Here is a 16,071-nt window from a genome sequence, read left to right as displayed (position 1 = left end):
GAGTAGTGGACAAGAAAAGATGAATGTTATGAAATCTTTAGGTCTAAGAAATGGCAGGATTTGACAGCTGCCTGTACTGGGGATCAAGGGTAGACTCAAAATGGACAGATGCTTGGAGGCCTCAGAGGATGGGATGGTGTGGGGATAGTAAGAAAAAGAGAAAGGAGTGGAGAGAAAAGAGGATAAGGAGCCAAGAGGAGAATGTCCTTACCCAGCTCGATGCAGGTTATGCCCAAGGACCAGACATCCACCTTGCCATCATACTGCCCCTCATCCATTGCCAGGATCACTTCTGGAGCCATCCTGGGAGAATGGTCAGGAGAGAGAGGCTAATCACCCGCCCAGACCCTGCCAACTCCTGCTCCCAACATCCCGGGAGCTCTCTCCATTCACCACCACTCCCACTCACCAGTATGGGGTGCCCACGAAGGAGTTGGCAGGTGCCATGATGGATGCGGAGCCGAAGTCCCCCAGTTTCACCAAGCCTGGCTCTGACAGCAGGATGTTTCCAGCCTTCACATCCCTGCCAAAGGCAAAGCACAAGGATAAGACATGCATCTCAGAAAGGCTGGGCAGGGGCTTTTGCACCAAGTTTCCAAGAAGACTGGAGCCCAGCAGAATGAGGAGTGGTGTAAAGAGCACCCCCTCCCAGCCATTGTCAGTACTGCTTGTACCTATGGATCATGTTGTGGGAGTGCAGATAAGCCAGGCCCTGAAGGGCCCCGTGGGTCACAGCTGCAATCTCCACCTCCTGAAGGGGCTTCTTGTGCACTGGGGAGTAAGGGAAAAACATCAAACTGAGGGAGCCCAAGGGTGGGACTGGAACTATCTTCCCTTAACCCTTCCCCTACGGCTTCTCTGTTCTTCTCCCTTCTCCCACTTGTTGGCCAAAGAATCACTTACCTTCTAGAAGGTCAGAAGCTGAGCCCAGGCAATACTCCATCACCAGCTATGGAAGGGTCAAGGGTCAGAGATCAGCAGATCTGGCCACCCCTGGCCTATCTCCCTTGGAGAGAGATCCAAAACAGAGGGCCTCCTTGCCTAGCCTCTACTCAAGCAATGGTCCCAAGGTAATAACAGGGAGAAACGACAACTGGGGAAACGAGAGGGTGGGGGGAAGTCCCTGGAGTCAGGGCCTCCCTTAGAAAGAGCCCAAGACATCACTACCATCTCCATCTGAATCCCATCGTTCAATCTCCAGCTCTCCCAGCCCATGTGCCCCCTTTCAACTGCTAATAGTCTATGTCATTCTTCAGCCTCTCCCTCTGGACACACAGTGCTGCTTATGAGTTTGTCTGAGGACTGCAGAGGTTGGGAAACATTTCCTCCTTCCCATGATCTGCCCAACAACACCCTGAACAGGGCCCACCTAAGAGACTAGACCAGGATAAGGATGGGCCTGAGTACTGAGTACAAAGATCAGGGCAGAGTCAGGGGGCCAGCTCACCCAAGCCGTGTGCTCCCTCAGGTAACAGCCCCGGTACTGAATGGTATTGGGATGCCGGAGCTTCTGTAGGAACCGCACCTCCTTGATGATGTCCTGCCATTTCTGAGAAGGTCAGGGGAGGAGAGGCTTACTTAGCCTGCATCTTGAGCCTGGGGTCCCCTGCCTCCTACCAGTCTGTCAAGCCTGACCTACCTCATTTGACTGCTTCCCACTGTAGGACATCTTCTTGATGGCCACCACCTCACTATTCCGGACATCCCGGGCCTAGAGGACCAGACCAGAAGGTAGTGAAGGCCCCCAGTGAGCACTGGGTAGCAGGAAGACTTGCTGGCCCAGCAGGAGAGGGCAGGAAAGCCTGGTGTGGTGGAATAGTGTACAGGGCTGTTTGGAGGTCCACAGTGGGAAGACAGTCCCTGCCCCACCCTCCCAAGCCTCAACTCACAAAGTACACAGCTCCAAAGCTGCCATGGCCAATTTCCCGGAGGTCAGAGAAGAGCTTTTCCGGGTCATCCTTGAAGAAGAGCTCAGCCACATCAGGGTCCTTCAGGCTCCCGGCCCGGCCCCCAGCTGGCATGGTGGCCCCTGGGGGCCCTGAGAGTGGGGCTTAACCTGGTGAAAAGATGGGACTCTTAGAACAAAGATGGGGCCCTCAGAGAGAGAAAGGGCCCCTCCTCCCCTAGTTCCGATGAGGGGGAGGCATTACCAAGGAAGGGCAGGGGGAGATTAGGAACAATATCAAAGCTCAAAAAAAAAGAAAAAAGAAAAATGAAGTTGCCCTGGCAACGACTGCACTAGGGCCGGGTCCCTGGAGTCCCTAAAACTAAAGGAAGACTGGGAGCTCAGCATCCTCACCAACCCCTCAGCCCTCAACAAGTTCCACTTCCCTACAGCCCCTAAATCTCACCTCAAGAATAAAAGATTCTGCCTCCCAGCCAGAACCCCAGATCCCCAAGCGTCCTGTCCCACAAGTCCCATGCCCCAAATATTTCCAGGTACCTTCCTGTTCCCCTTGACGTTGAGGCCCCCTCCTCCCTCAACCTCTCACACTCTGGAAGAGAGCAGGAAACAGCCAAGGCCGGAGGCAGTGGAAATCCGGCCATTGTTACAAGTGGGTACTGGCCCACAGGGGCCAGGAGACTCGCTCTCAAAAAGGGCTAGGGACACTGTGGCAAGCGGGAGATCGAGAATGGGAAGGACAGGGATAGAAATGGTGTCTGGCTCTGGGGGCCTGCGGTCTGGGCTGCCTTACTTGTCCAGTCCAATGGCACACGCAACACACACAGGTACAGGACATTTGCAGTACAAAGAACATTTATTAAGCATATACAGTAAGCACCTTACATGCATTATCTCTCATTCAATCCTCACCACAACCTTATGAGGTGTTACTATTACCCCTATTTTACAGATGAGGAAAGGCACTCAGAGGGGTTAAGTGACTTGCCCAAAGCTGGTCCTCTACCACTATGCTTTCAAAATAGCCCTATGAAACAAGCAGGGCAGGATCAGGATCACCATTTCATGGATGAGATCGCTGAGGCATAGAAAGGAAGGACTTCTCCAAGGTCAGAGAACAGGATCTTCTCCTCTCCAGTCAGGCCTGTGTACTCATTACTCTCTCAACAACTCACCCCAAGCTCAGCCCCCTCCTCTAGGAAGCCTCCCCTGACTACCCCAAGCCCTTGGGGGGAAGAACTCCTAGAGCACCCTGCCAGAAATGTACTGAAAACTCCAGCAGTACATCAGAGCCAAGACGTCCTGAGGGGATTCCAGGCCAAACTCCTGGATAAGCACTTGTTGGAATTTAGGCACAAAGGAGTTTTTCAGCAGAGCTCAACTCCCAGGGCAGAGTTCTAGCTCCTTAAAAGCACCTAACAATTTAGCATGTAATTATATTCTGTCACACATTGTTTCCTGTTGTGTTGTTAATTTTGTCTCCTCAGCCCCACTGGAAGCTGGAGGGCAAGGAGTAAGCCTGACTCTCTGGTGGGCCCCCAGGGTGCAGAGGGCTCAGAATAGCCTAGGAGATTGATTGATTGCCCTCAGCCCAGCCCCAAGCAGCTCCCAGGCCGCTCAAAGCAGGCCCCTTTCTCCATTCTTCTGCCAGCAACCCTGCCAAGCACCCCTCACCCCCACCACACACCCACACACAAAGGCAGGTGCTCACAGCTTGCCAAAGGAATCTTCTTGACCTCTTTACCTGCACCCAACCAAGAATGCCAACTGAGGACCCCAGGTCACATATAAGAGATGCCAGCAAAACATCACAAGGGGCCTCTTCCTCAAACACCAAACATCTGAGTGATTACCAAGGTCTGTGCTAAATCATAACCACCTTCTAAAATGGACAACGTTACCTCCATTCTACAGACGAGGAAACCCAAGCCTGTCCACCCTAAGCTTCACTACCAGTGCATTTCATCTGCAATATACAGCAACAAGGCTTTGAGTAAGTTCCTTACACTTGATCTTCTCTTCAGTAAAACGGATTACAGCGTGGAGCTGTTGTGAAATTTTTAATGAGATCTCGTACTTAGGAACACTATGCAGACACTCAGCATATGGATTTTTCCTTCCCTGCCTCCAGAGTCACCACGACAAGGTTTTAATACTTTGGGGATCATCCTACCCCCCGGCAGCTTGGCTTTAACTGTTAAGAGACACCACTATCATTTGTCACAAGAGATGGCCCTCTCAGGAACCCAGGCCAAAGACTGGGATGAGGGTAAAGATGAAGGTCACAGTGGAGAGAAAAATCCATGAGGCAGAAGGCAGGGGCCAGAGCCTCCCATCAGGAAAAGCTTCTGAGTATAGGCCTCCTAAAAAGGAAGCTCTTCTCTCTCCCATTCTTAAATCTCACCCCAATCCATTCTCTTCTGGACCCATGGCTAAACCTAGGCACAGAAGAAAAGAGATGACAAGAGACAGGTATGGAACACAGGTAAGACTTGTTCAAGGACCTGGGTTCCAATCCTATTCTGCTGCTGTGGGACCTTGGGCAATCTCTCTGGGCCTCAATAGCCTCAACTGTAAAATGGGAAGAAGGCAGTAAAAGAGCCCCCTCACCAGATAATGAGGGGGGAGATGAATGAGAGAATGGATGTAGAGCACTTTGTAAATGATAAATCGCTTGACAAATTAGATTACTTATACCATCACAGCAAGAGGCTGGAAGGTAACAATAGTTGGGGGAAATACTGCCAAGCACCCCTAAACACAAATGCACATATACACTTCCTTGAAAGGACAAGAAACCCAAGCAGACCATGCCTAAAAAACAGATAAGCAGACCCACCATGGGGACCAGAGGCATGGGAATTAACACCCCAGAGGAAAGAGAGTTACAATCATGAAGGGGTAGCTGTGAGGGGCAAAGTGAACAGGGAGAAAACCAGAAGGGTGCAAATCCATCTGATTAGCTCAAGCACCTTAGGGTGTGACCCCCGTGATATCAGAGACCCTGTCACCTGAGGTCCCTCATCAACCAGACATAATGAAGGGAAAAGGAAGGGGAAGAGGGTGGCAGCAGAAAGCAAGGCTAGCCAGAGGCTGACCACTGGCCCAGCTAGGCTTCCCCATCCTGAGGAGAGAGCCTACCCAAGCCCAGCTTCCCAGAAAGCAGCACCCTCTCTTCTCAAGCTAGACACAGGGACCCGCGCCCCTGCAGCCCGTGTCTCACCTGGTAGGGGTCACTATGGTGCCCCAGCGCCTCCGCCTCCTCCTGGGGTCCTCCAGCGGCTCTGCCAAGCAGGGAGAGGGGCAAGGAGACCTTTCCCCTTGCCACCTCTTCCTCGGCTTTCGCCCTTCCTAAGGGGCGGGCCCGGGAAGCCTCCCCTGGAGGGGAGGGGGTGACAACCTGATCTGACCTCGCGGTCCAGTCCTCCTTTTCCTCGAGGGCGACAGTTGCTGAGTCCCGGATTTCTGATTGTGGGGTCTTAACTCCAGATATTTGAACAGGGGGAGGCCGAATCTGATATTTGAACTCGTGGGGAATGAACCCCGGATACTGGTGCACGCAGGGTCCTGAACCCCAGATATTTGAAACCCTGTGAAACAGAGCCCCAGGTTTAGAGAGGTTGGGACCCGAGTCCCGGATATCTGGAATCTCAGGGGCTGAGACCCGGATATTTGAGAAGCGTGGGGTCAGGGCCGGAAATTCGGGACCGAGGGGACTGAGCCCCAGGTCTTCGGCCACCGACAGGGGGCCTACCCCGAGGACGTCCGACCGCACGGCCCCTCTCACGCCGGGGTCCGAGGGTGACAGCCCCCACTCCCGCCCCGGCCCCCTCCCTTTCCCCTTCTCTTTCCCGAGGACAGCTGAAAGACTGTAGCTAAGGGCGGTCCCCGTGCCCTCTCCCCCTCTCCTCTTTTCAGCCTCAGCCTCTCCGCACCACAGCCCCGGTCTCGTCCCAGTCTCCCTCTCCCTCTTCCTCCCAATTCCAAGATGGAGACCGGGCGGGAGCGCGCAGGCGCGGTATGGACGCCGGGCCAAGGGGGCGGGGCCCTAAAGGAAACAGCCCCGCCCCTCTCTCCTTAAGGATGCGGCCAGAGAGCTGGGCAGCAACCCAGCCAGAGTGCGCGCGCGCCCCGCCACGCGGACCCTGGGTGGGAGGAGGTGGGGAGCAGGGCTAGTCTTGGAGAAGGAGGAGCCCAGCGCGCTGTCCGACAACTGGTGGTGGAAAGGGCTGCAGCGCATGCGCTCGCCCCGCCTTAGCGCGGAGCCCGAGCTTGTTGCTAGGGGAAGCTTTGAGGGGGCGCGGGTGGAAGGAAATAAGAAGCCGTGATCTGCGCCTGCGTGCAGGGTAGAGGTTGGGAGGGGTAAGGGAAGACTGCTGCTGGGCGCGGAAAAGGCGGGAAAACGGACTGTCCTGGTTAGTAACTATCCAGCCTGGTCGTGGGCTCCCAAGTTCGAGGAATCTTTGCTGAGAAAACTCAATCTGTCATATCCCTTCAGGAGACTGAGGCCCTTCACAGCAGCATGACCTGCACAAGGTCACAATGCATTTATGTCAAAGCATTTCCATGACCATACCCAAGAGCTGCAGTAACCTTATGCCCTATACCAACCCAAACTGAAGAGTCAACAAGGAAAAATCCCCTAAACCTCCCGAGACTCTCTACCTTAAAATTCCCACCTCAATCCAATCCCCAATAAACACCCTGGGAAACACTGGGCAAAAAAACCTTTTATTTCCCCCACATTCCAGCTCTCCACTTTTGTAATATCTCTTCCAACTCAGAATCAAGGCCCAAGAAGTTGATTCACACCTGGAGAGAAACAAAATAAAAAAACAGGGCAGGTCAGAGGGCCTTTGGAGGAAGCTCTGGTATGGCTGCAGAAATTGGGGAAGGAGCAGAGGAAGTGACAACTAGAGATAGGTACAGGCACTTATTCCAACTGAGATGGCCTCAGGATCCCAGGATCTGCCAGGAGCCAGAAAGTCTTCCTTTCCCAGTCTGCTCAGATCTAAGAAAGGCTAAGAGGGTTCCACCTTTTCCCAACCCAAGTAGGTGGTTGGAGCAGTCAGGCCTAGCCCTAAGCAATATAAGCAAAGTTGATCTTGAGGGTCCAGCTCCTCTGGTCAGCACCTTCCCTGGGTCTGAGCTGTTTCCTCTTCCCCCACAGTTATTTCCTAGGGCACAGCAGCCAGCTGAAGCTGAGAACAGTTTAAGAGCTGGGTGCACAATATATGACTCTCGAATTATATGAGACTCAACTGAAAGGGTGAGATTTTTTTAAAGAACTTTTTTTTTTTTAACCTTAATGAGCTGATGGACTAACCAGTTAGCCAATATGTCCTACCCCCACTTTGGAGGCTGTGTCCCTGCAAAGATCCTGCTAGCAGAATCAACTTTTTCTAATGCAATGATGGCTAATGTAAAAGATCAGGTGCATATGAAGTGCTTGGGCACATAGTGTGTGTCCAATAAAAGGGCATCATCAATCCTTTTGAGCAGTTCAAGATGAATTTTACAAAATTTGCATCATAAAACTGGGTAGCAGAATTTCAGGACAAAAGCAAGACACACATGCTTCATATCCAGGACACATCATCAAATTTGAACCCCCTTAATTCACTGCTGTTGCCAAAAAGCTTGGATGTGAACTACAGCTATGGATGAATCTTAAAATCAGAATGTTAACTGAAAGAAGTAGTCGCAAAAGAATATGTATGATTCCACATATATAAAGTACAAAAATAAGTAAAACCAAATCATATTGTTTAAGAAAAGCTCTGTCTCAGTTACAACTGCCACTCACACCCCATCCCCTATTCCCACAGGACTGAATCAGAGAACCTTACCTGAGAACGAGACGGGAACTAGGCCAGTGCCCTCAGAACCGGGTTCTAGACCAGTGGGACTCCCGGCGTGGGTGGAAGCACACAGCAGTGAGACAGCAGAGAAGGCCACAGAAGAGAAGCAGGAAGGAGCCCAAAACCAGCAGCCTAGAGCCACACAGAGCCAGCTCCTCCTAGGGGTGGGGACAGGAAGGGGAGGAGGAATGATGGAGAGAGAAGGGACTGTGGAGAATCTTCCCTTGGGAAGATATCTTAGATATCCCCAGCCCAAGAGCTATAGAGAGAAGCCTCCATGGGGGAGAGGGCTCTCCACATCCAGGGAGCAACTAAAATTGGGAAAATTCTATTCTTATTTTCATGCAAGCTAACATTTGTCTCAATGGTCTACAAACCGCTTTCTTGCCCAAACATTTAAACTGAACCCCTATAATGACTCCAGGAGATAGGAAAGTTCACTATTGTCTACACTTTGAAATGTGCAAGCAGGGCCAGGTCTGGAAACCAAGGTCTCTGATTCCAAGCTCCCAGGTCATGCTCCTCACCAGGGTCTTTGCAAATGTGAGGGAACAGTATGAAGCAGCCTCCTAACTGGTCTCTCTCCTACACTTAGCCAGTCTTGTCCACCCAGCACCAGTGACTCCCATGGCCTGCAGTATCAAGTCACAGCATCTTAGCCAGGCCTCACGGTGCCTCATGACCTGGCCCCTGCATCTCTTTTGTCTCTTCTTCTATGTCATGCCTAGGCCCTCGTCGTGGAGTGCTCCTGAAGCCTGAACACTTTTCAATCCCTAGGCCTGTGCTCATGCTGGTCCCTTTGCCTGGAATGTATCTCCACTCTCCTGAACCGCCTCTACTGCATTCCTGCCCATGTCTTCCTCATTCTTCAAGGATCATCATCCTGACAGAGCAGAATGAGCCTGGGACTTGGAAGTCAGAAGTCTGTAAGTTGCAATCCTGGCTCTGCCACTTAACCAGTTGTGTGGCCTGGGGCAATTCACTCCCTCTAAGTCTGTTTCCTCATCTGTAAAATGAGATAATAACAGCTACCTCATAACAGCCTTAAAAAGGCTATTTTAAGATCAAATGAGGTAATGAAACTGAAAGCACTTAGTAAGGTATAAACTATTGTAAACAATTCCCTTTCTTAAATGCCACCTTCTTGGTGAAGCACTCTCCATAAACGTTCAAGTCAGAGTTAATTGGTCCTTACGCTGTTTGAATAACACTTTGCTCACACCCCATGATAGCAATTAGCCCATTCTGCCTCTTATTACAGCTTCTGAATTCCTTTGAGGTGAAGATCATGTTTTATTGTATCTAGACAATTGTTAATAGCAATAGCTGTCATTTATCCAATCTCTATTATGTACCAGGCGCTTTACATTCATTCTCATTTATCCTTATTTGTTGGTATTAGGAGAGAGCATCATGTTTTATTTTACAGCTGAGGAAGCTGAGTTTCAGAGAGGCCCACATGCTTGCTCAAGGTCACAGAACCTGAGGCAGGATTATAAAGCCTGTGCTTTTCTACTAGGTAAAATTGCGTCCAGAAGCCATCAAGACACAGCATTCAGCATGGCAGTTTATGAAACCCCAACAATCTGAGGCTCTTACGGAGGTGAGCAACTTGGTGAGCACAAGACCTTCGTGGCTCCAGACACTGACACACTCCTCAGCCATCCTAGGGCTCAGGGTGGCATTTCCTGCTCCCTCTTCCGAGCAGGACATGGGTGGCTGGCTGGAGGGCAGGATTCCTGGAGCAGCACTAAAATACAGGCAGGTTCCTGGGGTCCTTTCTGTGGTCACCCTGGCTGTAATGAGGACCAGCTCTCCTGCAGAAGATCCTATGAGAGAGGCACAGGGGTGGAGATGGAAGAAAATGTAGGGTGGGATGGGAGTCATCAATCTTTAGACAGCTAGTCACTTATGTAGGCTTCCTACTGTACCAGGTATTTTGGCATTGATTCTATTCAGTAAAGTCCTCTAATACCATCATTTGCATCACTGAGAAATGAAAATAGCTGTGTACCGATATAAATAAAAATTAATTTAAATTAGCTCACAAGCAATAAAACAATCATACCAATACTTGGAAAGCTGCAGCAAAACTGGGGTAAATACACATTGCTGATGTCAATTTGGATAAACTAGTTCGTTCTTTTTAAGAAAGCAGTTTTCCACTACTACCCAAATCCATTAAAAGGTTCACATACCATTTCAAATTAGTGGGAAAAGGATGGCCTACTCAGTCAATGGCCTTGGGACAATTTCCATTTGGGAAAAAAAAGTCAGACTCTTGCCTCACACTATAAAGTCCAGATGTATTAAAGACCTAGGCAAATAAACTAAAACAAAACAAAACAAAAACCTAAGCAAGTATTAAAACAAAATACAAATATTTTCTAACTTTAAAGTGGGAAAGAAAGGCCTTCCAAAAAAAGACACAAAACCTAAAAGACCAAGTAGAGGACAAGAGCAATAAATTTCATTAAAAACTAAGAGCAATGAAAGATAAGTTCTATCTTATCTTAAACTATACAATGAAAGATAAGTTAAAAAAAAAAGTCACAGAATGGCTGAAAATACCTATAACATACTTAATTGGCAAAAGGGTTTACTATCCAGAATGTATAAAGATCTTCTAGAAAAATTCAGAAGATAAAGACAAATAACTTAAAAGAAAAATAAGTAAAGGATATGAATAGGAAATTCAGCGAAGACATGAAAATGGCCAATAAACCTATAAGAGGATGCTCTACCTCATTAGCAATCAGGAGAAAGTAAATTTAAAACAATCAGGTAATTCCTTAGACCATTAAATTGGTAAAAATTAAAAAGACTGACAATAACAAGAGTTGTTGAAATGTGGAGAAATGGGCGCTCTCCACTGGTGACACTTTTAGAAGACAATTTGGCTGTTTCTGTTGCAATTTTACTATTTATTTATTTTATTATTATTATTATTTTTTTGCGGTACGCGGGCCTCTCACTGTTGTGGCCTCTCCTATTGCGGAGCACAGGCTCTGGACGCGCAGGCTCAGCGGCCATGGCTCACGGGCCCAGCCGCTCCACGGCACGTGGGATCCTCCCGGACCGGGGCACGAACCTGTGTCCCCTGCATCGGCAGGCAGACTCTCAACCACTGCGCCACCAGGGAAGCCCCCTGTTGCAATTTTAAATGGAGACAGAGAAGGACTAAGAGGATGCCCACCAAACTGTGGACTCTGCAGAGAAGGTAAGGAGGACTTTTACATTTGCTTTGTACACTTCTGTGTAGTCTGAATCCACAATAAAATGAATTTGTGTATTTAAAAAAAAGGTCCATACTCTCTGACTCAGTAATACCACTTGCAGAAACTAATCCTAAGAAAAAGATTCAAAAGAAAAGTGCAAAGTATACCAAATGTTTATTGTGTTTTCATAAAAAATACCAGAAAATAATAAAAATGTTTATCAATAAAGAAAGCATTAACAAATGATGGCCTAACCAATTAACAGATCAATTTACATCCGTTAAAATAATAATGTTCTGGCCATTCAGTAATACAAAAAACACGATGTCATAAAGTGAAAAAAGAAATACAAACCAGTATATACACTATAATTGCAACTGAGAAACATACATGTAAAATTCTGTAAGAGAATTCCCCTTTCTTCTATGTTCCCCTGATCGAATCTGTCACCAAATCCTGTCCATCCCACACTTCTATCGACTCTCTCAAATCAGTCCCCTTCTTTCACACCACTGTCTTAGCTCAGATAAGTCATCTTTTTATCGCAACCACCTCCTAACTGGTCTTTGTGCATCTGGACACATTCCTTCCCGGCAGTCAGCCAACAGAGTATGATCTTTTAAAAAGAATAATAACAAAATTCTATTTTCCTGATCAAACTCTTTGAGTTAGCCAAATGTCCTGGATAAAGCCCAATTACCTTGGCTTGGCACAAGGGACTCTCCATGGGATTCTGCCTGCTTCTTCAGACCCATCTCCTGCCACTCATTCTACACTCCTTCCCCTGCACCAGTCAAACTGAACCCCTGGAAGTTCCTAAATGTGCCATCATAATCCCATCTGCATGCCTTTGCATATGCTCTTCCCTCTGGCTGGAAGGGCACATTCCTAAGCCTCCCTCAAGCCTCAGCTCAAGCCCCATATCCTTGGAAAAGCCTGTCTTCACCATCCCTGCTTGATGGACTTATGAGTACTCTCACTGTACCTTGTGTTCTACTGCACACACTCAAAGGTATTTACTTCTGTTCACATCTGTATCCTTGCTAGATTGTGAGTGACTTGTGGTGAGGATCCACATCTTACCAGATCTCTGTATTCCCCATGCTTGGTACATAGTAGGTGCTCAACAATTACTGATTAGATGATGCAATCATATGTGATTACTTTTTACTTAGTCCAAAAACCTTTGATGTTATTACTTTGTTTCTAACCGTGAAGAAGCAGAAACTGACAAGCTGATCCTAAAATTAATATATAAGTTCAAGGGATCTGGAATAACCAAAACAATCTTAAAAAAAAAAAAAAAGAACAAAGCTGGAGAATTCACATTTTCTAATTTCAAAACTTACTACAAAGCTACAGTGATCAAAACGGTGTTGTACTAGCATAAGCATAGACATGGATCAGTGGAATAGAACTGAGAGTCCAGAAATAAACCCATATGTCTATGGTCGATTGCTTTTCAGTAAGAGTGCAAAGGCTATTCAATGAGGAAAGAATAGTCTTCTCAACAAAACGTGCTGGGACAAATGAATAGTACCTGCAAATGAATAAACCTGGACTCCATCCTCATACCATATACAAAAAAATTAACTCAAAATGGATCACAGACCTAACTGGAAGAGCTAAAACTATAAAATTCTTAGAAGAAAATACAGGAAAACCTATATTTAGTGACTTTGGGTTAGGCAAAGTCTTCATAGATATAGTACTAAAATCACAAGCAATGACAACAAAAAAAATAGATAAACTGGACTTCATCTAAATTAAAAATGTTTGTGCTTCAAAGCACACCATCAACAAAGTGAAAAGACAACGCAGAGAATGGGAGAGAAAATCTGCAAATCATACATCAGGTAAGAGGCCTGGATCTAGAAAGCATAAAAAAAAAACTCCTAAAACTCAATAAATTAAAAGAAAAATTATTTGATTTTTAAAATGGGCAAAGATTCTGAATATACATTTCTCCAAAGAAGATATACAAATGGCCAATAAGCACATGAAAAAATGTTCAATATCATTAGTCATCAAGGAAATGCAAATCAAATGATGCAACCGATAAGGGCTTTTTCCAAAATATACAAACAGCTCATACAACTCAAACCAAAAAACAAACAACACAATCAAAAAATGGGCAGAAGATCTAAATAGACATTTCTCCAAAGAAGACATAAAGATGGCCAATATGCACATCAAAAGATGCTTATCATTGCTAATTATTAGGGAAATGTAAATCGAAACTACAATGAGGTGGTTACCACCTCACACCATTCAGAGTAGCCATGATTAAAAAGTCTACAAATAACAAATGCTGGAGGAGGTGTGGAGAAAAGGGAACACTCCTACACTGTTGGTGGGAATGTAAATTGGTGCAGCCACTATGGAAAACAGTATGGAGGGTCCTTAAAAAACTAAAAATAGAGTTGCCATATGACCCAGCAATCCCACTCCTGGGCAGCATATATCCAGCCAAACCATAATTCAAAAAGATACATGCACCCCTATGTTCATAGCAGCACTATTCACAATAGCCAAGACATGGAAACAAACTAAATACTACTCAGCCATAAAAAAGAATGAAATAATGCCATTTACAGCAACATGGATGAACCGAGAGATTATCATACTAAGTGAAGTAAGTCAGAAAGAGAAAGACAAACACCATATGATATCACTTATATGTGGAATCTAAAATACAACACAAATGAACATATTTACGAAACAGAAACAGACTCACAGATATAAAGCACAGACTTGTGGTTTCCAAGGGGAAGGGGGGGTTGGGGAGGGAAGGACTGGGAGTTTGGGATTAGCAGATGCAAACTACAATATTATATATAGGATGGATAAACAATAAGGTCCTACTGTATAGCACAGGGCACTATATTCAATATTCTGTGATAAACCATAATGAAAAAGAACATGAAAAAGAATATATATATGTATAACTGAATCACTTTGCTGTACAGCAGAAATTAACGCAACATTGTAAATCAACTATATTTCAATAAAATTAAAGAAAATGCAAATTAGAACCTTCATTAGGTATCACTTCACACTGACTAGGACAGCTATAGTCAAGAAAACAGGAAATAACCAGTATTGGTGAGGATGTGAAGAAATTAGAACTCTCATACACTGCTGGTAGGAATATAAAACGGTACAGCCACTTTGGAAAACAGTCTGGCAGTTCCTCAAAAGATTAAACATAGGGACTTCCCTGGTGGCACAGTGGTTAAGAATCTGCCTGCCAATGCAACACAAGTTCGATCCCTGGTCCGGGAAGATCCCCCATGCCTCAGAGTAACTAAGCCCATGTGCCACAACTACTGAGCCTGCGTGCCTAGAGCCCGTGCTCCTCAACAAGAGAAGCCACCGCAATGAGAAGCCCGCGCACCACAATGAAGAGTAGTCCCTGCTCGCTGCAACTAGAGAAAGCCCACGTGCAGCAACGAAGACCCAATGCAGCCAAAAATAAATAAATAAATTTAAAAAAAAAAGATTAAACACAGAGTTACCATATGACCCAGAAATTCCACTCCTAGGTACATACCCAAAAGAAATGAAAACATATGGTAATGCAATAACTTGTACATGAGTGTTCAGAGCAGCATCATTCATAATGGACAAGAAGTGGAAACAATCCAAATGTCAATCAACTGATGAACGGATAAATAAAATGTGGAATACGTGTATAGTGAATGCTCTTCAGCAATAAAAATAAATGAAGTACTAACATATTATACAACATGGATGAACCTTGAAAACATTATGCTAAGTGAAAGAAGCCGGTCACAAAAGACCACATATTATATGAAATGTCTGGAATAGGCAAATCTGCAGAGACAGAAAGTAGTGACTCATTGCCTAGGGCTGGAAGGTTAGGAGAAAAAGGGAAGTGCATGCTAATGGGAACAGGATTTCTTTGTCAGGTAATGAAAATGGTCTAGAATTGACAGTGGTGCCGGTTTGCACACTTTTGTGAATATAAAAAAGCCATTCACTTGTACATTTTAAACAGGTGTACTTCCTGGCATGTGAGTCTTACCTCAATAAAGCTATTACGTTTTTTACATAAAAAGAACAGGAGAAATTGTCCTGAGTCTATATAATCAGACACATTCCTTTTCTCTTGCTCTCTGATCACACACACGTACACTTGGCAATACAGAGACCTACCCTCACCTGGCAATATGCGTATGTGCGCCTACACACACATACACCTATTGACTCATAGGAGAATCTTAGAACAATCATGTCGGAAAGGACCTCAGAAGTCTAAGAATTCCACCTTTCTCTCCTCCTTCTTCATCTCCACAGTTTTTAGATAAGGAACTTGAGGCCAAATCTCACACAGGAATTAATGGCACCCTCTGACTCACTCTCACTCATCATCTTCCCAGAAGACTCTAAGCAATTTGGGAATGGAGGATGTCTGATTTTTCTGTATCCTTCATAGCACACAGAGCTGTGCTAAGCACATAACAGGCACTAAAGACACTAGTTTAAATAAACAGAACATGTTTCTCTGATATCCCTGAGGAAAAAGAAGGTGCCTCGAACAGAAGCCCCAAGGGATGAAGAGGGTTGAGAAAAAACTTCAGGTCAAATCTTGCCCATCTCATCACACCTCCAAGGATAGAATCAAAGAACCTCAAAGTTGGAAGGGGAGAGAGGAAACATTTATAGAGACCCTACACAGTGGGCACTGTGTTCACTGAAAGTATCTAGTCCTATTACAGCAGAAGTGACTAACGCTCAGAGATGTGCCCAAGGTCACCAGGATGGTGAGGTCAGGGGCAGGGCCCACCTCTGAATGTTCTGATATCCAACCCCACAGTCCTCCTTGGTCTCACCTTTCAATCCCATACGACTACCCTGGACCTGGGCTTGGAACGTCTGGGTCTTGTTCCTGTCTCGATCATCTCCGAAGTTCAAGGTGGTCAGTAAGCCCACGACGTGAGACCCACGCCACTTCCCTTTGACTGTCCCATTCATGGGGCACAGGGTCAGCTGGCCAAAAGATCTCAAGAAGGAGACCCAGTCCTGTGTGCAAAAGGAAGGTGGGGAGAGGTGAGAGGAGATCAGC

At 46.4% G+C, this 16,071-nt stretch overlaps 2 protein-coding genes across 9 annotated transcripts in view; both read right to left on the bottom strand.

Moving 5' to 3' along the window:
* TAOK2 (TAO kinase 2) overlaps positions 1-6,714 on the bottom strand; it is a 19,083-nt gene extending 12,369 nt beyond the window's left edge. For 2 of the 3 annotated variants that reach the window (XM_033840128.2, XM_033840127.2), the window contains exons 1-8: positions 5,127-5,264; positions 1,890-2,056; positions 1,640-1,711; positions 1,448-1,549; positions 904-949; positions 675-771; positions 410-523; positions 212-303 (exon numbers count right to left, since the gene is read on the bottom strand). In XM_033840128.2, coding sequence (XP_033696019.1) covers positions 212-303; positions 410-523; positions 675-771; positions 904-949; positions 1,448-1,549; positions 1,640-1,711; positions 1,890-2,021 — 655 coding nt within the window. In that variant the 5' untranslated portion in view covers positions 2,022-2,056; positions 5,127-5,264. Of the gene's footprint in view, positions 1-211; positions 304-409; positions 524-674; positions 772-903; positions 950-1,447; positions 1,550-1,639; positions 1,712-1,889; positions 2,057-5,126; positions 5,265-6,631 lie in introns of those variants that run through there. The other variant, XM_073792134.1, reaches the window with a different exon arrangement.
* The window catches only part of TMEM219 (transmembrane protein 219), an 11,133-nt gene continuing 1,677 nt past the window's right edge, over positions 6,616-16,071 (bottom strand). For 5 of the 6 annotated variants that reach the window (XM_019921975.3, XM_019921977.3, XM_019921976.3 and 2 more), the window contains 4 exons: positions 15,839-16,028; positions 9,364-9,593; positions 7,753-7,922; positions 6,616-6,715 (listed from right to left, as the gene is read on the bottom strand). In XM_019921975.3, coding sequence (XP_019777534.1) covers positions 7,785-7,922; positions 9,364-9,593; positions 15,839-16,028 — 558 coding nt within the window. In that variant the 3' untranslated portion in view covers positions 6,616-6,715; positions 7,753-7,784. The remainder of the gene's footprint in view (positions 6,716-7,752; positions 7,923-9,363; positions 9,594-15,838; positions 16,029-16,071) is intronic. The other variant, XM_019921973.3, reaches the window with a different exon arrangement.

The sequence above is a fragment of the Tursiops truncatus genome, chromosome 15 (assembly GCF_011762595.2).
Source record: "Tursiops truncatus isolate mTurTru1 chromosome 15, mTurTru1.mat.Y, whole genome shotgun sequence".
NCBI classification, from domain to species: Eukaryota; Metazoa; Chordata; class Mammalia; order Artiodactyla; family Delphinidae; genus Tursiops; species Tursiops truncatus.
Note: the sequence above shows the minus strand (reverse complement) of the source record. Positions and strands in the feature narration are given on the sequence as shown.